The 26,633-nt window shown below is 28.1% G+C and overlaps 1 protein-coding gene across 1 annotated transcript; it reads right to left on the bottom strand.

Moving 5' to 3' along the window:
- Positions 1-583: 583 nt before the first annotated feature.
- Positions 584-24,425, bottom strand: LOC101241292 (CDC42 small effector protein 2-A). Its single transcript, XM_065805913.1, has 5 exons — positions 24,239-24,425; positions 22,483-22,536; positions 16,709-16,753; positions 11,344-11,520; positions 584-1,211 (listed from the first exon to the last, which is right to left on the bottom strand). Exons 1-4 carry the CDS (start codon positions 24,290-24,292, stop codon positions 11,353-11,355), a joined length of 321 nt encoding a protein of 106 aa, XP_065661985.1. The 5' UTR covers positions 24,293-24,425; the 3' UTR covers positions 584-1,211; positions 11,344-11,352.
- Positions 24,426-26,633: the final 2,208 nt, after the last annotated feature.

Below are 26,633 nucleotides of genomic sequence, written 5' to 3'. Positions count from 1 at the left end.
TTTACTATTCTGTTTAGAAGAACAGAAAACTTTTTTTCATATCACAATAATATCATCACTTCGTCTTTTACTATAAATACAACTTTCATATACATATAATAAAAAGCTGGAGCAAGAAGGCATGTCTACACCTGATTTCAAAATTAAGTGTTGTCAATGCGAATGAAGCAGAACCCATGCACATATATAATCAACCAACAGTAACATCTAGCGCCTAATACTTTCCGCATATTTTAAACTAAATTGAAAAACTAACTAATATGAAATAATATTTACTTCTTTCATCGGCTATAATTTAGTTGGAGTATTTCGCATTTTACTCTACAAAAGTAGAGTAAAATACAAAAAGGTTGACATTGGAACAAAACAGCATGCATAAAAGCCGCTACAAAAACTGCCAGAATTTTTAATCTTAAATCTGCAAAATCAATAATCATCAATCATTGCAGAATATACTTTTGCAATGAGTGTTGAAGGACGTTAAGGTAAATCAAAGATAAACCAAATGTTAACTTTAGCTAAGGTTAGATTGTCTGTAAAATCTTAATATAATCATTTTATAAAAAAAAATTCATGAGTCGCATTTACGAATTATAAAGTAAATATTGAATCATTTATTTTTACAATATGATTATAAAAAAGGAACCCGTGCAAAAAAAAAAAAAAAAAAAAAAAAAAATAACAACAAAAAAAAAAAAAAGTCAGAGAATTTCCTTGATGAAGGATTGACGTAAAAAAACAACAAAAAACATGAAGTCTTGACATTAATATCAAATACAAAACATTCAGGAAGAATTCTTTAATAACTTTTAACAGAGTTTTTGCATTTTTAAATATGCATGCATTTGTCAACTTGAAATAAAATATTTTTAAAAACCAAAAATAACAGTAGCGAAATAATTACAAAATAAAAAAAACAACAAAACAAAAAAAATAAACAAAACTACTATAAACACATTTGATAAAGTTTGTTATCTCTTGAATTAAAAAGAATCAGAGATAATTTCTCACGAATAATTTAGCTAAAGAAATTTGAACAACATATTTTTTCCTTTTGCAGTAACGAATAATAAAATCTAGACATACGTTGAAATTTAACGATTTTTAATAGTTAACTAAGTTATACGTGAGATTTTAAAATATTAAAATAAACATCTTATGAAAACAATATCGACAAAAATCTTTCGTAACTAAGCTGAAGATGAAACAACCTGAAAATAAATAATAATAATAGCGTAGAAGAATTAAATTTATTCAAAAAAACTTGAAAACAAACTAAAAAACTTTTAAACGGACTAAAATTTAATTATCTTTTGATAATTTATTAAACTAAAGTTAAGAATTCATGCTATTTGTATTTCAAATACTTCGTAAATATGATTAGTACTTTTTGTTTGATGATTTGCAAAAACATGTTTGTAAACAAACATGTTTGGCAAAAGATTTTCTAAATATATGCTCGCCAACAACAACTCATTCGTAATAGAGCTATTATAAACATGCCTGTAATAGATCATTCAAATAATTTATTTTTAAATTCAAGTATTTATTTATTCAAGCATTTATTTATTTTAAATATATCCTTTTTCCTTCCGGTAGATATTTAATTTTAACCTCCTTAAGTGCAGAAGTATTACTTTCATGTCAAAGATTTTTACAGTAAAACTATACCGACACTTTAACTCTTATTTGCAAAAAACTATGTAAAAGATGATCATTTAAGATTTATTATCAATTCATTAAAATTATAGGCGATATCTTTTTATTAATTTAAAGTTTTTTACACTCGATATCTAATATATTCTCATCGCTTTCGACAATTATATTTTTGACCAACAGGGTGAATAAAAACAAAATATACTTAATAAAGATGTTTAAATATTCTTTCCTTCTTTCTTTTCATTAAAAAGTATTAATTTCCCGTTAGCTTATAGCCATGCAGAATTTGGTCTCACAACGGAAAAAATTATTATAAAGAAGTGATATATATATATATTGTTGGAAAGCTTTTTTTTTCTTCTTCAAAATAAATAATTGTCAATTTTTTTTAATTTAGGGAAAAGTTGTGACATTACTAAGTCTACGTAATGAAGCACAAAACGAGTACCTTTTGCCTGAAAAATAACATTTTATTAAGTAAATGCAATATATTTCTTATGTTATTTACGTCTAAGTAATGTTATTTCATTTTCTTATTTGAAAACAAAACAATAATAAGTAAAAGTAGGGCTGAGAGGGATTCTAATTTAACAAATTTTAAAAAAATTTCACGATGTACAAATAAAGCAAATATTCCACTATCTTAATTCTTTTAAATGCGATTATTCGGTAAATTCTTAAATTTTAAATGCGATTATTCGGTAAATTTACAGAGACAATCTTAAAACATATTCACAAAGAAAATTATCTTGAAAACCCTTAATAGCGCAAGTTATTGAATCAATGGTGTCACCAGCAAAGTTAGTGATGGGTCCTGCTTTGGAAAAGTTAAGTGCGAACGTGATAGTCGTATCTGCATCAGAATGACAATCATACACCTTTTTCTCTTTATATAAGTTTTTAGAATTCCAATAAAATTTTTATTGTTGGCAAAGTTGTAGAAAATATATTACTATCAGATGGACTACTTTTTGTGTATTTCAACTGCATATTGTGTTAAAAACCCACGCTTTATAGGCGTAGTGTCTTTTCGTATCAAATACTCTTTGACTAACTTTATGACAACTTAGAAATTGAATGTACTTATCAAAGATGATATTAAATATTTTACTCTTGTTCCAATCGCAGCACGATGAAAAGGAGCTTCCATCGTCAATTCTAACTGAAGTAGGAGCACAGGGCATAGCTCCCACTGTTTTTTTTAGGTGACTAAAAAAAACAGTGCGAGTAATATCATTGTATTTTTAAGAATTGCGAATAAAACCATCTTTGAAAAGAGACATAATTAAGTCAGTTCGTAGTAAAATTAGTCTTCAATTTCGCTGTCTGGTATTTTCGTAACAATAACTGATTAATGCAAAATAATGTCAAGTGATCAAACTATTTTTATTGTTGACTTTGATATTTGAGTAGAGTCCTTGAAGATTTTTGAGTCTTTTACTTTTCTTAAAGGAGGCTTCTGTGCATGCCATGCAATTTAATTGTACATGCATTGACACACCAATGGTTTCATAACAATTACAAGTCACCTGATTAATCTTATCTACAAGTCCTTAGTCCATATTTTTTTTTAAATTCTGTTTTACTCCCAACAAGGCTGCAAGCAACCGCTAATAAGTTGGGAGTTACTAGAGAAAAAAAAGAATAAATTTATAAAGCAAGGAAATGGTTAAAAGAAGTCATGAAAAGTTGAAGATTGTATGAGTCGGAAAAACATGAAGAAGGGAGAGTTCCAAAGGGTTGGAGTGCAAGGAAACAACTAGACAAATAAAAGTTTGTAGAGCATAGAGGGACAGATACAGTGAAAGAATGAGACTTTGCTGAATGAGTCAAACGAGAAAGTTTTAGCAGCAACCATGATAGCATTTCTAGAAAAATACTATCATGGTTGCTGAGCAGCAACCATGATAGTATTTCTAGAATACTAGCACCTTTGAGCAGCAACCATGATAGTATTTCTAGAAAAGAGAAAGAGATGCAACTTTACGATGATGGGAAAGAGGCTCAAGCTTAGCAAATAGAGCAGGTCCAACTAAGTTTACAATACATTTTTGGACCTTGTCTTGTAGAGAAAGAGCATCATTAGAAGAACCAGCCCAAATATGATAACAGTATTCCATGCTGTTATAATTCCTTTATTTTTATCGGAATGTCAACAGTATTGCAATAGTTTTTTGCAGTAAATAACTGAGTTAAGTTGGTCTTAAAATCTACAAGCCAGGGTGAGCCCAATACTGTTACAGAAGTGAAATCAGCTGCCTGCTCTAAGTGATTGAAAAGAGAAGACTTTTTTTCAAGACAGGAGTATAAATTTGAGTCATCAGCAAAAAGAGCTACTTTGGATGTAAGGTTGTCAGGAAGATCATTAATATAGATAAAAAACAAAACTGGACCAAAGATGGAACCTTGAGGTACCCCAGAAGTTACTGGAAAAAAAGAAGTATTGGCCTTCGAAAATGACTTTAATAAAGCGGTTAGAAAGAAATGATTTGATAATCTCAAAAACTTTTCCAAGTGCACCATATGAAGAGTGAAAACTGTATTGATTGTCTGACAATAAGCTATTTGATTTAAGATGAGATTTAAAAAATTTGTTGATCAAATACTCAAATACCTTACTAATAACAGACTGATTGGACGATAATTGAAGGGGTCAGAATGTTCTCCGGAGTTTTTTGAAGATTGGAACAGATTTTTCCAGCAGGCAGGAAAACAAGACTCAGTCGAGCACTTATTAAATACCTTATAGTGAATTGAAGAGAGCTCTGGAAAACAATTTTGTAAGACTATGATAAGAATGTTGTCTAGATCACAAGCTGTAGAAGAGTTTAATAGAGACTTAAGCAACCGAAGCTGGAGTTATTTAAATGTCTAACAATGGGTTAACCTGCTTAATTGGAATGGAAGGACAAGAATGGCCATAAGATTCAAGAGTCAAATTTGAAGAAAAGTTCTTCAAATTTGACTCTTGAATGGGTTAACCTGCTTAATTGGAATGGAAGGACGAGAATGGCCATAAGATTCAAGAGTCAAATTTGAAGAAAAGTTCTTTGCAAATAGTTGTCTTATCCTTGGGAGAGGTTTTTGTAGTGATATTATTTTTCATTTTTTTGTAACTGTCAATAGATGCTCTATTGATTGAAAAAATTTAAAGTGTATGAAACATAATTCAGGCTTGGTCTGAAGTAAGTGCAATCACACTCACACGCTCATGGGCATAGATTTCCATTCAATTAAAAAAGGAAGTTTGATACCATCCAAGAAATTTAATTTAGAATTTTTTTAAATATCAAATTAATTTTTGTAAAATATTAAAAAAAATTTAAACTGAATACTTAGTACTAAAAGACTGTTTTGTAGTGATCGACCGATATTGGAATTTTGCCGAAATTTCGGTTTCGGCATTTCTCATCCGAAAGCGAAACCGAAATTTCGGCAAAACTTTTATTGAAATTCAAACAGAAATTTCGGCACAACCTAAATTTTTTAAAAGTAAAAAATAACGTGTTTAAACAATGCTCTTTTGATATTTGTTTTATTAAGAGTTGATTTGTTGTTATAAATGAAATGATGTAAATTAATAATTAAGAATATAATGTAAAATGTTAACTTGTAATTAATTAAAAAAATAATTTTTGAAATGTCAACAAAATTTTATTAAAACAAATTAAATTTTTTGTAAAAACGCTACAATGTTTTCAACAAAATTTGTTACAGAAAAAAACACGTTTACATTTTATATGAACGACGTTTATAGAATAAATTATAGAATTAGATTATAAGCGTTTATAATCATAAAATATGCATAACTTTATAAATTAAAAAAATAAATATATTAGATAGGTATATTAATATATTTAATATTTATATTAATATATAATATTTATATATAAAAAATTAATTAAAAATCTGTCAACAAAGTTAAATTTGAAAAAAATTAATTATTATTTTAATAATGCTTTTTGAATTACGGTTTTTGGTTTGAAGTTGAACCAAAATTTTGGTTCAACTTCAAACCGAAATTTCGGTTTGAACCGAAACTTAAAAACTACCAAAATCGAAACTTAAAAACTACCAAAATCGAAATTTCGGTATCGGTTAAAATAACAATTACTTATGATAAAACAAAACATAAAACAAAGTTTCTACTAAAAATGTAATTTCAATTATGTTTCCTCTGATTCCTTGATTAATAAAAAAAAAAATAATAATGCGCAAATGATATTTTTAAATTAAAAAAAAAAACATATTTATTCATTATTAAAAATAAACTTATTCATTGCAATTATTTTGAAAATGTCCGGAAAAGCTATGAGAAAAATAAATGAAAAGATTTAAATGTAAAAAAAAAAAAAAAAAAAAAAAAATACTGTTGGAAGAAAAAATGTTCTTAGTTACGTACAACAATTACAAATAACAAAATAAGAACTTCAATCTTTAAATTTAATGAATACTTAAAACAAAGAAGACAATTGCGTTATGAAACACTACTATAAAAACTACTGTTACGTAAAACAAGATATTTACAAAAATAAATTATTCATTAAAGGTGTGCAAAACTCGACGCTTCGAGTTCGAGTTTATCAAAAATTGAACTCAAATTGAATGTGTTTAGTTAATCGTATATAATTTGAAGTTCGATATTTAAAAAGTTGCTATAAAACCATATTAAAATGCTTTAAAAATTCACTGTAAAATTATATTAAAACGCTTCAAAATGGAGGACGAGAGAGTAAGGAGTGTTATTAGGAATTATTTTGATAGGCAAAAAATTAACGATACTATTTTTGGTTTTAATAAAATTGGAAAATAAAGTCAAAAAATATCTTGTCCTACTCCGTCTACAACTGGTTTATGTACTCACCTGAGAAGTTATCATAAGAAGGAAACAGCAGAGTGTAATAAAAAGGCAAAAGAAGCAAAAAGAATGAAAAAGGAAGAAAATAAAGCTGGAAAACAACTGCCAGTTAGTGTCACAGATCTGTGGGCTACGAAAACAGCATGGACGTCTGATTACGAAAAAGCTAAAAAAATAACAAGAGCTATTGGGTGCATGTTGGCTTCTAATTACCTGCCGTACGATTTCGTAGAAGGACAAGGTTTTCAGGCAATTATAAAATTGGTTGTTAATCAGTATCATATTCCAAGCAGGATAACTTTTCCTCACAGTATTATGCCAACTATGTATAAAAATTTGAAACAAGAAATGATTGATTGCATTACTGAGTTTGTTGGCATGCCATCCAATTGCTTTTCCACAGACATATGGTCTTCTCGTGCACTGGATTCCTATATATCATTTTGTTTGATATATTTTACTGCTGATTTTCAACTGCGATCATATACACTGGAGAATAAACGGTTTGTGGCTGTGTCACATATGGGCGAAGCAATATTAGAATCTCTTGGGAAGTCAATTGAAGATTGGTTGCTACCAAGAGCAGTACCAATATACGTTCTTCGAGACAATGGTAGTAATATAAGAGCAGCCATGAACATGAGTCAAAACTTTATGGACTTACCTTACTTTGCTCATACACTTCAATTATCAATTAATGATGCAGTATCCGAAATTGAAGGGATGATTAGTATGATAGCGAAATGTAAAAAAATCATCTCGCACTACCATCACAGTATTCAATCATCTAAATTGCTGCATGCACAACAAAGGCAATTAAAATGAGATGAATGTGGGCTCATAATGAGTGTATCAACGTGTTTGAATTCAGACTACTACATGATTCAACGTCTTATGAAAGGGAAAGTGCCCTTATCAGCCAAAATCGCATTAACTGGTAAGGTGGAGAGTCTCACTACAATCAAATGGAAACTTGCCAAGGGTTATGTAAAGATTTTAACTCCTTTTGAACAGGCTAGCAGAGAGTTGCATGGTGAAAGTTACTCAATGTTATCTGTACAAATACCAGCTCTGCATGGATTACACCAGAAATAGCAAGGTTTCATCAGGGATATTGCAAATAGAGGCTCTGGAATTGAACTGGCGCGGAGACTTGTGGCATCTTTAGAAAGAAGGTTTCTTTTTTTTGACAAGGTAACAAATAATTATTAATATACCGAGACTCGGTATATAAGTGTTTATTTCAGTGTTTTATTAATCTTTTTTTGACATTTACTGTCATTATCAATTACGCACTAATTTTTAATTACCTATTTCCACAAAAGGCTTTCTTTAACTTCAATTGCATTACAGACCATGGTCATACTTATCTAATAATTATTATCTAATTATCTATATTCCTTGAACTATTTGACAGTTTCTGTAATATTTTATTAGGTTCAGCCAGATACAGTTTGCACACTGGTAGATCCCAGGTACAAGTCACTTAACTGCAAACAACCTGAGAAGCTGGCGGCCAACTTATCAAAGCTTTGTGAATTACTCAATGAACTTTCAACAGTACCACGTTTAGGACCAAAACCAGTCCAGTCTCAGCACTCAGTGACGGGGTCTACACTAGAAACACAACCAACAGGCTTGTGGGAACCCCTCGACAACATGATGACAGCAACTGCAACCAACGACAATGTTGCTGATGCTGATGTGTCAAGCACAAGTGCGCTTGATGATGATGTGAACACATACTTGAAAGATATGGCAAATGGACGCAATGGTTGTCCACTGACATGTTGGAGACAAATATAAGTCAATTTTCTTGTCTTGCTAAGCTTGCTTGATCACTTCTGGCAATCCTAGCGACCAGTGTTAATTCAGAGCGTCTGAACCTAACATCTGGGAACATTGCTTCCATTAAACACTGCAGTCTTCTATCAGAGCATGTAGAAGAACTTACCTTTCTTCATAAAAATTTGTAGACTTATAGCATTAGGATAAGTATGGTTTGTTGACATTTTATACAGTATGATGACATAAATGAATTGAATGTACACTTTTACTAGTTAGTTTAGTAATTTCGAACTCAATCGAATTTTTGCAATCGAAGATAAAAAACCTCATCTCACACAGCTCTTCTATTCCTTCATTTATTGCAATTTGCAGAAAAAATGAGAAAATAAGATTCAAAGAAAAGAAAAACAAAGTGAAAAAAAAAGTACAGTTGAAAGAAAATATGTTCTAAATACAACAATTATTATATATCGTATTATAAAAATATTACATTAAATATTTTTATTAAAATAATAAAATAAAAACTTCAATCAATTAAGAAAAAAGGATTTTTACCACCAGTAAAAATATAAGTAATCTAAGTAAAGCAAAAAAACGAATAGATCTAGTTTACGTAATTTAATATTCATCAACGAAGCAAACTAATGTACCATATCGTAAGCATTAAAATATTTAAAATGTTTTTTCAAAATTTAAATGATTTTGAAAACTTTTAGTGGACACATTTTCCAAATAAAATCCTGATTATTTGTCAAATCCTATTTCTGCTAGCGCAGATGTATTTTTAATACATTGTTTCCAGTTTAGGTTCTTGACTCAATGCATGGATTTTGCTAGTGTCTCTGTTTTTATGACTAGGCAACTCATTCTATTATCTCCTAATACAGCTCTAAAACTAAGTTTTATGGTTCTGAGGTCGGTTGGTAGTCAGGTGTCCAGAACTCTGTGCTAGCTCTCAGAGAGGCTGATTCCATCAACAGCTGAAAAATATTAGAGTACTAACAGTGCCATGTTGCACATGGATGGTGTCCCTGTTCATACTTTTTATGTGCATTGTTGAGGCCACATTTGGAGCCATTTGTTATGGCTTAGGGTTTATTAATAGTAATAAGGCAATTGCTTGAGCTATTAAGCAGTGCACTGATTACTATCTATGCTTTGAGTCAAGTTCTTTAACAAATTTAAAAATGAATAAAGTACCAAAACCTATAAAACACAGAAAACCATCGTCATCACTAAGTTCTCTAAACTTATCATTCACTAATATTTGTGTTCTTCGAAGTAACTTTTTTCAGTTGAGTCTTATCTCTTGCAAAGTTCAACAGACCTACTTGCATTTTGTGAGACTAATTTGAGTTCAGCTGTCTCAAGGTGCTGATGGTTATCTTCCTTTAATTCGTAAAGACTCCAACAGTCACATGCTTGGCCTGGACATTTACATTCGTAAGAATTCACCCAATTGTCGGGAAGCTAGATTTGAATCCACAGACTATTCTTTCATGTGTTTTTGTTTAGCACCACTTCACTCTATCGCCTTTCTTTTTGTTCTATACTTCTCTCCTTCATCTCAAGACTGCACTCTTTTTGATGTTATTTCTGATCATACTGACCAAACCCTCTCTCTTTATCCATCAGCCAATATTGTTGTTGTCGGTGACTTTGAAGCTCATCACACTGAATGACTTGGCTCTAGTGTCAGTGATTCTGCAGGCATAAAAGCCCACAACTTTTGTCTTTCTCAATCCCTAACTCAAATAGTCAACTTTCCAACTCACTTTCCAGACAACCCAAATCGTTTACTTTCTCTACTTAACTTGCCATATCTGGAGCAGATCTACTAATGATGCCCTTTCTTTTTTAGACAAGGTGCAAAAACGCATTGTAAACATAGTTGGACCTGCTCTTGTAGCCAACCTCCAACCATTATCACATCATCATAACATTGCTTCTCTTTCACTTTTATACAAATACTATAATTGGCACTGCTCTAAAGAGCTAGCGTCTCTTAAGCCATCTACTAAAATTCATTCTTATGTTACTCGTCATTCAATTAAGTCTCATCCTTTTTCTGTGACTGTTCCTAAGTGCTCCAAAAACTCTTATTTGTCTAGTTTGTTTCCTTGAACATCAGTTCTTTGGAATTCACTTCTTCATTTTGCTTCCCCGATTCATATAACTTGCAATCCTTTAAGTTGTCTGTCAATCGTTATCTTGTTCTACAAACTTTATTTTTTCTCTTCCAGTAACTGCCAACTCTTATAGTGGTTGCTTGCAGCTTTGTTGGAAACGAAGATGTAAAAAAAAAAAAATGCCTAGAATATTAGCTTATAAAAATTAAATGATGAAAAGAAGCAAGTATCAACTCTTGATGAGGAAATCTAAATAAATAAGGACTATATCAAAGGTTCCTAAAATAGTTTAGTATCAAAGGTTGGTAAACATATGCTAAAATAGGTCAAGGTATTTAAAAAATGAACTCTTAAAAATAATATTCTTTATAACTTTTGTAGAACAGATTTAGGAAAAAAATGGTTTCTAGACAACAAAAAAGTTCTCTACTTATAGAACAAAGCTGAGATTAGTTTAAAATCATGTCTTTCAAGGGTTTATTGTTACAGCAAAAGAAGTAAATTACATTGTTTTTACACAAAAAATTTTTAATCAATTTTTTTTAATCCTTCTAATCAATTTTTCCCTTGTGAAAACTTGATTAGAAGTAGAAGCATTATTATGTCTTTTAAGGTTCTAATGTTAAATTAAAAAAACCTAATAAATTAATAAAATTATTTTAATAAATCAATACTTGCTCTTTTAATTTATACCTCAAATTAGGGATTATTGAAAAATTGAATCTGATTTTCTCCTGGATGACAAGAGTATCAGGATATAATTGACAACAACCTCTTTTATATAACAAGCAGAGATTATCTTTTAACTCTATACGCTTATAATATAAGTGTTAAAATTTATTGTATGATCATAATTAAGTGTAACTAAAGTTTCAAAAAGAAAATTAAAAAAAAAAAAAAAAAACTTACAGCAAACTGTCAGGAACTATTTGAACTGTCTTGAGTCCTATGTTCATGTGTTAAATCTATTTTATTAGGCGAAGTTTTATTTGAATTAGATAAATTAGGTGAAGTGTTACTATTTGATGATAGTAGTCGTTTTTCATAACCACCTTTAGATTGCATAGAGTTTTGAACCTGGTGGACCTATTAATAATCAAAAAAAGATCAACTTATTAATTATTAAATAAATTCAGGTTTATTATGAAAAAAAACATTTAATTACTTTTATATAGAATAATAAAACACTTTAGGCTTAATATTAAGAAGTTTTTACTATTAGTGGCTGGTCATCTCTGATAAATTAAAAATCACCATAAAACACAAAATATATGATTCTTAATGTTGCTTAATTTGTTGGTAAGCAGTTATTAACAATCAACCACTTGATAAACAACTTTTGATTTTGTAACAAAAAAAGAATTAAAAATTTAATTTTATAATCTCGATATTGTTAAATCTAAAAGATTTAATGTCATGAAAAGTTATTATCATTTAAGATAACTTATATATATAGTTTTTGAAATTTCATACAAATAACATACAAAGCAATAAAAATTGAGAAAAAAAAACAAAAAAACAACTAATTATGTAAATAAAAAATGTTTTAATACAAATCTTAGTCTAAACTTAATTATATTGATCCCATAATTACAGTAATATTACTCTAAGTAAGTAATAAAAACTCAAATAATTATTAAAATAAAAACTTAGTGATTAGCAATTCAAGAGTTTAAACAAAAAAGCAAACCAATTTTGTTTTTATTTTAACAATAGGGAAAATACAACATTTCAAAACAATTTTTTTTCACATATAAAAAAATGTCAATTAATATTTCAAACTGTTTCAACATATTCTTTACAAATAATTGAGGTCTTTAAAGTAACTTTTCATTGGTTTAACTGAAATTTTGTAACACATTCACTTACTGGTACTTTATGCTTAACAGGTTTGGGGTCAAGCATGTATTTGAAATTGTATTAGTATTTGGAAGTTTTTAGCTAAATTGGCGTATTTGTATTTGATTAAGAAATTTCTTAAGTATTTGCATTTGATTGAAATGTATTTGTTACAATGTTTTTCAAAAAACACAACAGTTAACTAGGTTGACTTAGTGCCCCCCCCCCCCCAAAAAAAAAAAGAAAAAACACTAAGATTTTAATTTTTTTCATTTTTGACACTAAAATAATTTAAAAATTTGTTTTTTAGGGATATTTGTCAAAAGACTTGTTTTCATTAATGTATTTGTATTTGATCAAACACATTTGACCTTGATGCTTAAAAAGCTTTTACCTATTTTTTTCGCCTCAAACATGAGCAAATTAAAATTGTTTCCTGAAATAGATTATTCTCAAAATAAATAAATTTCATGGGATACAACATAGGGTTTTAGGTGTCCTTCATAGCACCTGTACATTAAAAACAAAATTCTGATTGTTTCTTTTTAGTCTTAAAATAGTCAAAAGTTGATATTTTCAAAAATCTAGAAAATAGTGTTTAAAAAAATCATTTTTATCATTTTAATGATAATATATCATTATAAAAAATAAAAGAAACCCACAAGAATATTTGTTGTCTTTTTCTTCAAAATATGGTTAATTTAATTATTATATTATCACTCCATTGACTAGTTTTAAATTATCACTCCATTGACTAGTTTTAAATTATCACTCCATTGACTAGTTTTAAATTATCACTCCATTGACTAGTTTTTAACTACATGAGTGACACCTAACCTTATTTATGTGAGTTTATAAAATATTATTGTAAATTTTCATATTTTATGGTTAAATAAATGGATTAACTTAAAGCTTATTAGTGGCATGCAGGCCCCAGAGGCTATGTGAGAATCCCGTATAGGAATGAAGCTTTTTATCTAAGAAGGGTCTTTTAGAAGAAAAAAAATTTACTTTATTTTTTAAATGATCAACTAATAATTTTTTATTTATTTCATTTTTCATTATTCATTTTCATTTTTCATTTCTTCATTCAATTTCATTATTCATTTCATTTACAAATTAAATTTTTTAACTATCTGATTTAAAATGTAAAACTTTGAAAGTATATTAGTATTTTGCATAATAACATACAAACATATCTAACATTGACCTCAAAAATAATAGCAAAAAATCTTTATTACCTCACATAGATCGCTTTTAACGAATGAAATAAACTTAAGAAACTGCGTCAAAGGTTGAATTAAGCAATAATGACGATCAGATAGGAGCTTGCAATGGTAAAAATTTTCAATTAAAAGAAATCGCGATTGCTGATTTTTAAGTATTAAAAAAATATTGCTTGTAAAATAAATAGTTTTTTTAATTGTATCATTTTAACAATAAAACAATTTTGTTTTAAATTTAATTATTGCTTTTTTCATAATTTATTTTCAATAATTCTTTACATTAAATGCGAATCTGTTAATGTAAAACGATTAATAATTTAATAGCAATTTCTGTAATACAAAGTACATGTTTGCAAAAAAATGCTTTTTTGCAAACATGTATTTGTTTTGAGGATGATATTAGATAATGGTTTCATTCTATTGCGGAAACTACTAATATACTAAGTTGAACACTTTGCTTTATTGATCATTTTTAGAATTTAGTTGAATTTTATTTTCAAAAGGCTTTTCTAAGATAAATACCTTTAGATCAATGTAGTGCCAGCATGCCTCTGAGTCTAGTTTGTTTTATGGTATCAGATAAATGCAGACACAAAGTTTTTAAGTTAAGAGATATATATCATTGGGTGATTGTCAGTGCTAGTAAGTAATAAGCATTTTATGAGTAAATATTTATAAATATATACTTTTATCTTTACTTTTATTACTAATTGACTAATTACAAACATTTAAACTTTTATATATCTGGGGTGTACATTCGAACATTTGGTTGGTCCCAGAAGGGGTGCCTGAAAGTAACCAGTTCATTAATTTTGGTCATCCCTGACTTTTTGAGTTGCTCGTTGCTATTTTTTATAAATATTTTTGCATTTATTTTTTAGCGATTTTCTCACATTTTCTATTCATTTTTCATTATAGGGCTAGGTGTAGACTAGAAATAAATTGTGCAAATAAAAGTAATATTGTAAACTATTAATAACATTCACTTCTCTATTTTCAGATAAAACATTTGCTGATATATATGCCATTAGGTTTTTCATGTAAATTGAGCGCCTATTTAATTAAAAAATTATGCGCCTTTTTTTTTACAACAACAAAGTATTGACAAATATAAAAAAACAATTTAAAAATACTTCAAAACTCTTTGCTTTTAATGTGCTGTAATTATTAAAATGTTATTTGTTACACGAGGTTAAAAGCTATTGATATTTTGAAAGTATTCTAAAGAACCGTGTTGTAATTCAACTCAATTTTAAACTACGATTAAAGTTATTTAAATTAATTTAACAAAAACTATTATTACCTTTACACTTTACAAAAAAGTTTTGCTTAACTGAACGCTTTTGACATTCACAGAAAAAGGAGCTGCATAATGTCTCTTAACAAAGTCTCTCGAAGTATTTTTTTTTGTGTTTGGCAAACTTAGTTTTACTGTTTATCTCTAAATCCTTAAGTAGAATTTGTAAAAAAATAATAATAAAATAGTATTTTTGTTTAAACACTTTTTTGTTTTTCTTTAGGAAGTATTTCATCAAACACATTTAAAAGCTGATATAATTTTCTTATATTCTAATTAATAATAGAAAATGTGGAACACAAACTTTGACAATCAACATTAAAAATTAACTTTTATTATTATTTTAGTTACTTTTCTTGTTATAGAATTCTTGAAGAAAAAAAAATGCCGATAAAAATCAATAGTCGACCTTTCAGCCAACTTTATTGCATCAAAGACATAATCGCACTTCACATAATTTGGTTATCTGGTACCGTCAGACGATCACACCTTGGCTTTTATATATATATATATATATATATATATATATATATATATATATATATATATATATATATATATATATATATATATATATATATAAAATATTATAAGTAACTTTGCTGCTAAGAAACTCTAAGTTAATTTTAATTTTAATATCAATAACATGGCGTCTTTATTGATATCAAAAACTAAATACAATCATTGCAATCTAAGTACAGTTCTAAAATGGCAAAAGATTTTAATTCTTAAAGTCTTAAACTAGGAAAAAAAAATTATTAAAATTAAGAAAAAAGAAAAAAATTCCTTTAAAATTAAAACAAAATTTAAAACACTCAAACTCGAAGCAAAATTTACTTTTTGTTACATTTTTAACTGCGTTTGAAATAAATTACTTTAAAACTTATCTTTTGAAACACTTTTACAAATTACTTCTAATTATTGTTTAATAAATTAACAAATTTTATTCAAATTGTTGAAAAGTGAAATTAAATTATTGAAAAGGAAAAAATATAATATTTTTAATATTTTATAAATTGAAAAAATATATTATTTTTTTAATATTTTATGAATTGTATAAAGATTTTTTTTTAAAAATTGGAATTAAAAATTTTTTCCAATTTTTTGAAAAAAAAAAAAGAAGTTATTTTTGATCATTTCATTAGCAACCCTCGGATGCCGACCTGAAAGTGATTGAGGTCGGCAAAAAATTGCCAACCTCCTTTCTATGTTTTATGGTCACACCTTTGTGTCAAATAATTATTGCCAACCTCAAAAAGATTGAGGTTGGCAAATTATTGCCGGCCTCATTTTTCCTAATTCCGAGGGTTGCATTAGTAAGTTGAATTTATGAAAAAAAGTTTCTAAACAATTTTTTGTAAAAATAGAACCAACAAAAAAAAACAATTAAATCATTCCATTGCAATGAGAAGATTTTATAAGCGTGGTCAGTTACAACGTGCGATCGCATGCCATTCCAGTCTGAGCCTGCTTTTATGTTTGCATTTTAAAAATTTATGTATGGGTAAGTATATCTTATGAGTACTTAGGTGCACATAAAGTGTCACTGGAAATATTATACTGAAATAAAGACAGACAGGGCATACATACATATATCAGTATATACACCATATATACATATCAGTATTTACATCATGCATACATATCATACATATAAATTCAGTCTTTACAGTCATGCATACATATCATATATATAAATTCAGTCTTTTGCAGGTAAGGCATGCAGTCAAGTCTTTCTTGACGATGAGTATAATACTTTGTTTTGACAACTTAGCCATGGCTCTTTTCATGTTTTAACAGAGAATATTAAAGAAAAAAAAAACCATAAACTGAACAAAAAAAAAATCTTGACAAATGAAAAAATAAATAAAAGATAAATCTGAAAAAAACAAAAAAAAAGTTAATAACTTACATCAAATCCAGCAGCAACTTCACCAGAACCTATATGTCCAGTATGCTGAAAAACAAAAAAACCGAAAAAAAAAAAACATAAATTTATTTTAGTGAAAGCTATAAAAAAAAAAAAAAAAAAAAATTCATTATGTGAAATACAAACAAGCCTTCTGGTGAGCTCTTATTTTATAAGCAATTATTGATGCAAAAAAAAAAAAGACTTTAATATTGTTGGAAGTGGAGAAGGTTGTGGGAGAAACAATATGGAGGGTAAAAAATATTAATTTGTACTCAATTTTTTAGCTACAACAATTTTACAACAAACTACAAACACAGATATTAAAGGATTAAACTTAAATTCCAACAAATTTTTGAACTTAAATTAGTTTGTAGATTTAAGTTAAATAATATCAGCTTGCTGAAAACTTTAAATAATAAATTTTTATTTTCCAGTTAAGAATAAATATTTTGTTTTTATTATGATAATTGAAATTTTCTTTAACCTGAAATATTTTATTTTTCTAACTAACACTTAGACCCCGGTCCTCTTTTATCTATGAAGGTCAAACTTGCAATTCAAGTTTTTAGTTATCAGGTTGTTTCTGCATTGCATTGATGTTCTAATACAAATTTACTTCCTTTGAGTGCATTACCTACAGCAAGATTTGTTAAACACATGGATAATTTGCATGGTATATTAAATTTATACAAGTTAAATGTAGATAAACCAGTTTGTTATGCTCTAACCTTAAAGAGAACCAGTATTTTTCAGTCGGAAGAGTTTAAGTATTGGATTAAAAATTGAAATTTTGTAATATTAGATGTCAAGCAAGTATATCATACCACTGGGGTTCAAGTTTCACAGTAAATAGTGTTTTAACCATAAATAGAGAGCTATTTTCTGAAGATTATGAGCTTGATTGTAATTCTTTTTTTTTTTTAATAAGAACTGGATTGAGAATTTTTTTTCCATTATTCGAAGCAAAAATTTGTAAGATTTTTAATGGCAATTTTTATTTAAAACATCTCTATAAAATTCTGGTTCTTTTGTGACCCAGGTTAAAATACTAGGGAGAAATTTTATTGATACTGATATTTGGAACCCAGCGTGTAAGCAAGGTTAATGGTGGTTGCCTATTTTTTAAATTAAATAAAACCATTAACCAAATGTCTTAACCCTAGTGTGCATTGATTGGACCACATTAGAATTTGTTTTGGAACTCTAGGTTAAATAATAGGTAAAAGAAAAACTTTATTATTTAATTTTCTATTGCTAATCTAAACTTTAACTTTTTTTTCACCAGGTTAATCAAGAACAAAACACTTCTTAAATGCATGGCAAGAAGTTAGCACTACAAGTAAAATAAGAAGGACCAACATTCTCAAATGAATAAATAATGTTTAATCCTAAATAATAGGCAATTGTGACATTAATAAAAAGTGTTAGGATCAAATATGATTTTGTTATTAGGAATTCAGGAGCTATCCTAGAAAAATAACTTAGGAGGCAGCACCCCTCATGCCAATGCATGCCATAAGGATACATTGATGGAAATGTTGTAGAATAATGACATTTTTCTGCACAAAAAAAAAATTGCCAATAACAATAATAACAAAAAAAAGTCCTCAATTTCTGAATTTGGGCGATGCCTAAAACTTACTAAAAAACATTCATTGCTGTCAAAAAGGTTTAGAACAGCACCTGCAATTGATTACAATAAAATTAAAAACGGAATGCAAATAATTATGTTTCAAGAAATTGTAGTTTCAGAAAAAATAGATTTTAGCATTAGCAAATAAACTTGAATAGTAACAGAAGCTATTGATAACCTTATATCAAAAAACCAAGAAAGTTTGGGGAGATGGTACTAGAAAAATAGGGAAAATCTATAAACACATGCAGATAAAAAACACACTCCTTAAATTATAACAATCAGGGTTATTCTCTGTCAAATATGTCAACATATTTTCTGCCGACGTAAAATATGTTCCACATATTTTTCTATCGACATATTTTGACATAATTTTATGTCTGAATTGTTTTCTACTAATTGTTTGAAAGTGGTTTTTATTAGTATGAATAAACTTAAAATTATTCTTTTGATTAAAATAATAATAATAAAAAAACATTTTCAGTTATTTTTAATTAATAGTTGATCCTGAAAAAGATTTTATTTTGAAAAATTGAATTCAAAAGATTCTATGAAAAAACGGTTCACATAATTTTAAAAATTTCGTGCCAAATTAAATTTGTTTAAGCTGAAGAATTTGAAATATTTTGCTAAAATTATATTCAGCTCAATAAATTCATATTTAGAAGACTAACCGGTAATAATTTATAACTAATTACGAATAATATGCTTATAGTTATAATATGATTTATTTAACAATAAAATAATTGACAATTCCTAAAAAGTTTTCATAATGAAAAATGGAATCTCAAAAGATTCTATGAAGACAAGATTGAATCTCAAAAGATTCTATTGCAAATTAAGAGACCTTGTTGAAAAACAGTTGTTTGACTAAAAGAAAATAAGAATTGTTTTTTAAACAAGTAAACGAGTTTTTTAAACGAATTTTATTTTATCAATTAAATCCAGATTGTTTTTTACCACCATGATAGAGTTTAAGAAATCATTTGAAATGCAAGTATGTAGATGGCTATAAACCAAAGCGAATCCAGAGAAATCACATTCAACTTTTCACTGGAGAACGCTGCACCATAAACTACTTGCAAAATTTCAAAGAGCCAATTCAATTTTGTTTTTTGATTTTTCTTTCAGCAAGCAAGAATGTTGAATTCAACGCCTAATGTCACTTGCGCTTCATAAAGAGCCCATTTTAAAATTAGTTGACGAATATCTTCATCTTCATCTGAAGACGCATTAACAATACCTTGCCTTGTTCCTTCTCCAGTATATTCAATGAAATGGCATACTTTTTCAGCTTCAACATCTTCTGAGTTCATTGGAATCATCTCTTCAGAAGTATTTGATGAATATGACGCATTTAATTGTATAGATTTTTCTGTTGATGAAGAATTTGACTGTTCTTGTCGAGTGCGAAGTTTTTGATGGATTTTGATCAACTGTGTGATTCCTCTATTCAACAGTTCTGTATTAAACAGTTGATGACCCGATGTAAAGCAAAATCTAGGATCCAGAACTAAAGCAACAATAAATGCTTTACATTAAAAAAAAACTTGTTCTCGTGTATTAATTGCGTTGGTCAGTAACAATTTTAATCCCAAATCACCTGCTGGAACATCCTCGGTTTCTATTTTCATTTGAACCCATCGAACGTAGAATTCACTCATTGATAATTTTGGTGATTGAAAATCCATCATGGCCAAATGTATTGGTAAAAATGCGTTGAAATATTCATCTATTAAGCTCCATGATGCATCATTTAACTTTAACTTGTTGTGTCTTATCCTTTGATATGATTCTGCTTTGATATGATTCTGCTTTGGTATGAAAATCTTTTATCATCAAAAAAGTGGAATCCCAACGAGGTGCAATGTCTATACAAGGCTTTTTTAGATTTTAAAATGTTTGAATATATGCTACTATTTTGGATTCAATAGCAACCTTTCTTATATTGCATCTTCAAACATTGACGTTACGTCCTTGGCAGCTAGCTGACACACATGTGTGCCATAAAACATGGCTGAACAAAACAATCCAACCAATTTTTCAATGCAAACAGTGTGGGCTTCACTATAATTCCTTTCTTCATTCTCTAAAGCGCCAATATCAATTTCCTCGGCTTTGAAATCTATAAATTCGTCACCATAAATTTCAAGGATTACTTTCATTTGATCTTGTGCATTTTGCAGAGTATTTGAAGCCTTCATCATATTCTTTCCCTGATCTGTGCAAGTTGCGTAGATATTATTAGCACATTTTCCAATTTTTCCAATCACATTTTCCAATTGAGCAGCCAAAATTTCGCCAAACTGTCAACCTTTATGAGTAATTACGCCTAAGGTTATGTCAACTATTTCCCCGTCCTTGATATATCTGCAACTAACTCCAAACACGTTTCTTCCATATCGCAACACACTATCAAACATCAACGACATAAGAACATTTCAGTTTCTTCTCTTATTTGTGAAAAAATATTTTCACATGCATGTTGAATGTAGTGTTTCATGCTGTGACGATTTATAAAAATATTGAATTTTTTGAGTGCGTTTTTTACTAAAGACATATGTCCGATATCATCAGCTGATGCTTAAGACAAGTTACGGCGCATCATTAATCAAATCATTTCTCTAATTAATTGATTTACATCAACTTCTAGCTTGATTCATTTAATTAATTGAATTTCATTGTCATTTCAATGCCTTGTAGCTGGGGTAGCTTCAACTAATTCAATTTCGTTGACTTTTTCTTTGTGTTTTCGAAGAAGATGATCTTTGAGGATACTTAATTTGCTTTTGTAAAATTTTTTGCACATTTTACATTTTCCTCCTTGTTTATTAATTTCAAATTGAGTTTTCACTTGTTCATTTAATAAATTATTCTCCATTTTTGACTTTAAATCGTAAGGAAAACGAAAAAAATAATTATTAAAATATATACTTTACTCAAAACATTTTATGCAAGTTTATGGCAGTTAACTATGCAGTTATAATGCAATTGTCAGTTTTTTTAATGTTAAATATATATCATAACTATTATAACTATAAGTATATTATTCATAATTAGTTATAAATTATTAGAATCTTTAAAATTCAATTTTTCATAATAAAGCCTTTTTTACAATCAACTATTAATTAAAAATAACTGAAAATGTTTTTTTCTATTATTATTTTAATCAGAAGAATAATTTTAAGTTTAGTCATACTAATAAAAACCACTTTCAGTAATAAAAACTCAGCTTGTTAATAAAAACTCAGCTCAGATGTTTTTTACATTCTTATAAGGGAAATCACCAATATTAATCAATACTAACCAATACTATCAAATGATGCATCGCTAAGAAGATATCAAAAGATGCATCGCTAAAAAGAGGGCAGAAAAAGACCTTTATAAGACAACTGATGTTTGCTTATAGGGTTTAAAATAAAAGTTTCATGAAGCATATTTGATTGCAAAAAAGCAACAAATTTGTTAAACTATTTTCACTTTACTCTTTAAATTAAGCTGAAATGCGCAATAAATTTGTTAGATTGAAATAAAATAATATGTCAGACATAAAATTATGTCAAAATATGTCGATAGAAAATATGTCTGACATATTTTATGTCGGCAGAAAATAATTCAGACATAAAATTATGCCAAAATATGTCCATAGAAAATATGTCTGGACATTTTTCATATCGGCAGAAAATGTCGAAAAATATGTCAACAGATCTGCCAAACATATTATGTCGTAACAACCCTGATAACAATGATGATTCTGAAAAAATAGTAAATTTGGAAAACAAAATTTTTTTAACATTGTTATTTCTATTAAATTGCGAAAAAGCTGTAACTACTTTTATTACAAATAACTCTACATTTATTTTTCTAATGAGCTATCATTTCTTGTTTAAAGTACTAAATCTCATATTTATCATTTATTTGAATAATTATTAAATTTTACAGTAGAAACAATTTTACTAACATATTGATATATTGATTGCAGTCAAGTTACAACTGAAATTGTAAACAAATAGTTTAAAATGTTTAAGATCAATGAATTAAAAAATTATAAGATAACTCTACATATTATTTTTTTAGCTATAAATACTCACAGCAAGCAAATAAATACAAACATAAATCTATATACTAAATAACATAATACCTGAAAATTAGTTGGTAATCCTATCTGTGTTCTATCAATTTTTGGCCTTTTTCTCTAAAATAAAATAAATAAGCACATTGTCAATTCACTTTTCCCTTTATTTTAATTCTTTATCATTTGTCTTTACTGTCAGAATCATCATTATAAATGATAAAATACCAGATGCTATTTCTATTTGACAAAACAATATTCTAGCCAGTTTTCAAAGTGTAACACATTACTTGAACTATACTTAAGATATAACTATTTATATGTAAAAAATTTATAGTTTAGTTTGCTGTCAAACACTTCAGTATTACAAATTTTATTTTCTAGAAATTAAAAACCTTTGTTGTAAAGATATCTACTATTTTTATGCACTTTATAAAATATTTATTTTATTAAGTGCATAAAAATAGTAGATATAAGGTTAAAAATAAGGTTAAAAATAATACCAATTGAAAGGATATTATTTGTTTATTTGTTTGAGACTGTTTTGATATAAAATTCATTTGTTTATATAATTATTGATTTGTTTTTTAATTTTTATTTATTTATTTTTGTTAATTTTTATATTTTTATTATTACAATTTTTAAACATTTGTTTATTTATTTATTTGTTTATATAGTTATTTATTTGATATAAAGTTTATTTGTTAGAGACTGTTTTGATGCAAAAAAAAAAATAATTAAGAATCAGTTTAGATCATATTTTTTAAAGTTTACATGCTTATCTCAAATGCTTACAAAAAGCTTCAAAACAAATCATAAATGAAAAATAAATTTGTATTCTGTTATTTATTAAAAACAATTAAATAAGTAAGAATGTTATGTTGAAACTTAAGTTTTATTTGACATTTAAATCATGGGACATAAAAAAAAAAGTTAAGGGTCATTAAAATTTTAGGTAGTTGAAAGTTTTATTTTTCAAGCCTTTTACACTTAAGTTAGTAAAAATAAATTCATATTAATTTTAATTTAGTTGTACCAAAGTGAGTGTGGAGTAAATAATAAGGGAGAAGTATTTTTGAAAAATTTACCCACTCTGGGAAAATTCTTTACTCTGAAGAAAAATAAATTAACTAAAAAAGTCAGATGATCTTGAGCAATTTTTACAGGGATGCATCTTTAGTACTGCTAATTAAGATTAAAGAAAACATTTTTTTAAACATAAAAAATTCATTAGGATCTTATAATATTTGATAAAGCACTCCCAATGTTGGTGATTGCTTATGAGATGAGATTACTCTTTATATTTAATTCATAATTTCTAAGAACACAATGAGAAAAATGATTAACAAAATTTGGTTTCAAAATAAGTTACTTTAATGCCTTCATTAACTCCATAATATCATTGTAGATAAATGATGTTAATGTTTTTTGAAAATATTTGACCATATTTTTATTGCTCGTTTAGCAACTGCTTTATCGTCTACCAATGTAGCTAAAATAATAATTCAAATGCCAAATTCCAGTAATACTGATATAATCACCACTTCTAGCAAGTTTATATTAAATAGCTTGAAATTCATTTAGCATTTTTCGTCAAAATGCTCTTCAAAATAGCTTGAAATTCATTTAGGATCTTTCATCATTGTGAAACACCCCACAAATTGCATGAAGTCTTTAAACAAGAAGCTTCAACAAAAGTCTTATATTTAAAATAATAATATTAATTGTAATAGTGATAACAAAAACAACAAACTTATACCTTTTACATACACAAACCCATAATTAATTCATAAACTATAACTTAAACTTTAAAATTTTCACTTACAGACGGAGGCTGCTCATCTACACAACAAGGAAAACAAAGCAGTGCTAAACTCATTATTTATCGGCATGTAGTACTTAAATTATAAATTATTCGCCCTATTCATATCGCATATGGAGAACTTATACGCCATAATGGATTTATGCATAAAAACTACGACCGTTTAATAATCGACACATCAAGATCGTTCGCTAAGTTATAAAAATAGGCACGAAAAAATTATCTTTAAAAATCAAACTGTCAAAGATCAATTAAAAAATTTTTTAGTTCAATTAAGTGACGCACTCAATTCAACCTTTTTATTTATATATTTTTATATTGCTAAGCTAAAGGAAGGTTGAGTTATTGTTTTATTGTAGACAAATACTTATTTAATAACATTACAATATACTAATACCAATAACGGATACAAAATTTTGTATATATTGGGTTGGGGAATATATTCGTAGCGTTTTTATATTTTATTTTATTTTACAACGATTTGTTTCTGTTTGACAAAGTGTAAATATTCATTCGATAGAGCTCTTTCTGCTCTATAAAACTGTCCTAATCGTCTTTTGGTATAATTTAATTTTTTGTTACTTTTAAGGCTTAAAAATGGAATATCCAGGAGGTAAAAAACAACATTTTCGACACCTACTTTTCTTCGCTTTTCATCGAGGCCGAAAGGCTGCTGAAGCAACCCGGGACATTTGCAACGTATACGGAGACGGTGTCATAAATGAGTCCACTGCACGAAAATGGTTTGCAAAGTTTAAAAATGGCGATTTTGACGTCGACGACACACCTCGCAGCGGGAGACCTTCTCACTTCGACGAAGAGGGTCTCAAAGCACTTTTAAAGGAGGACGGTCACCAAACAAGTCGTGAATTGGCCGAAAAAATAAACTGTGATCATAAAACGATTTTCAACCATCTTCATTCAATGGGATTTGCTGAAAAATTGGGAGCCTGGGTACCTCACGAGTTGAGCGAAGTAAACAAAGAAAATCGCTTTCAAATTGCTTCTCAACATCTCGCCCGCCATCGAGCAACACGTGGTCATAAACAGCGCTTTTTGTATCGAATCGTCACGGGAGATGAGAAATGGTGTCTATACATTAATATGAAGCAAAGGAAGGAATGGGTGGCACCAGGAGATACGCCAAAGCCCAGAGTCAAGCGTGACCTTCATCCAAAGAAGATCATGATATGTGTTTGGTGGGACTGGGAGGGCATGGTGCACTGGGAAATGCTCGATAGGAATGTCACGATCACTAAGGAGCTCTACATAGCCCAGCTACGCGTAAATGAAGCTATTCAACCGAAAAGACCTCATCGACAAGGCCAAACCATACTTCTTCACGACAACGACAGACCCCATGTTGCACAAGTCGTCAAAAATATATATATATATATATATATATATATATATATATATATATATATATATATATATATATATAAACAATGAAAGAAATGCGTAGAAAGGTCAATAAAGTCGAGGGGACTGAAGCGGATATTAAAAGGGGCTAAGGCAGCCAGAATCGGGATTTAAATGGAGAGGGGGTATTGATCCCTCCGCCCATCTGTTCCTACACCAGTATATATATATATATATATATATATATATATATATATATATATATATATATATATATATATATATATATATATATATATATATATATATATATATATATATATATATATATACCAGTACACAATGCCTCGCACAATACCAAAAAAAACTTTTTTTGGGTTAGGACTTTTTGTTTAAAATAATAGCCAAAAAGATTTTTGGAGTTGGTTTTGGAAATTGTTTCAACAACAGCACACATAGTTAAGATAACATGGTCAAGGCAATTCAAATCGCTTTGGTTGTGTCATCTTGATTCAGCCATTGTTAAGCGTTGAAACCAACATATTTATGTCGCCCCAGACGTCAAAATTTGACCCATCTGATTGCACATGTTTAATATGGGTTTGGCTGCTGAGCGGCTTGAGTAAAATTCATTAGGCAGTCAGTACTGTACATGTCTTTAACGTCATCTATTTTTCACAATATAATGAAAATTTAACTGTTGAGGGTCTTTACCAAGAAATAGAATTCGGAGACGATTAACTTGTTACCTTACTCATTATAAGCTACACCGCAAATAAGAGTTTGAAAATGTTTTTAGTTGCTCTTATAAAAAAAATCTTAGATTCAAAACATTTTACATTTTTGACTCTAAATTGACAGTTCATTAATGCAATACATCAACGAAAATATATTCAGAAAATATAATGTAGTTTACATAATTTTTTATCAACTGCAATAGGTATACCACCATTATTTACCATTGATATACGTTTATAATTGGCGAAACTAAGTCAGTAAAAATATGACTTTTATATATATATATATATATATATAT

This window comes from Hydra vulgaris, chromosome 09 (assembly GCF_038396675.1).
Source record: "Hydra vulgaris chromosome 09, alternate assembly HydraT2T_AEP".
Lineage (NCBI taxonomy): Eukaryota > Metazoa > Cnidaria > Hydrozoa > Anthoathecata > Hydridae > Hydra > Hydra vulgaris.
This window is presented reverse-complemented; position numbering and strand designations above follow the sequence as displayed.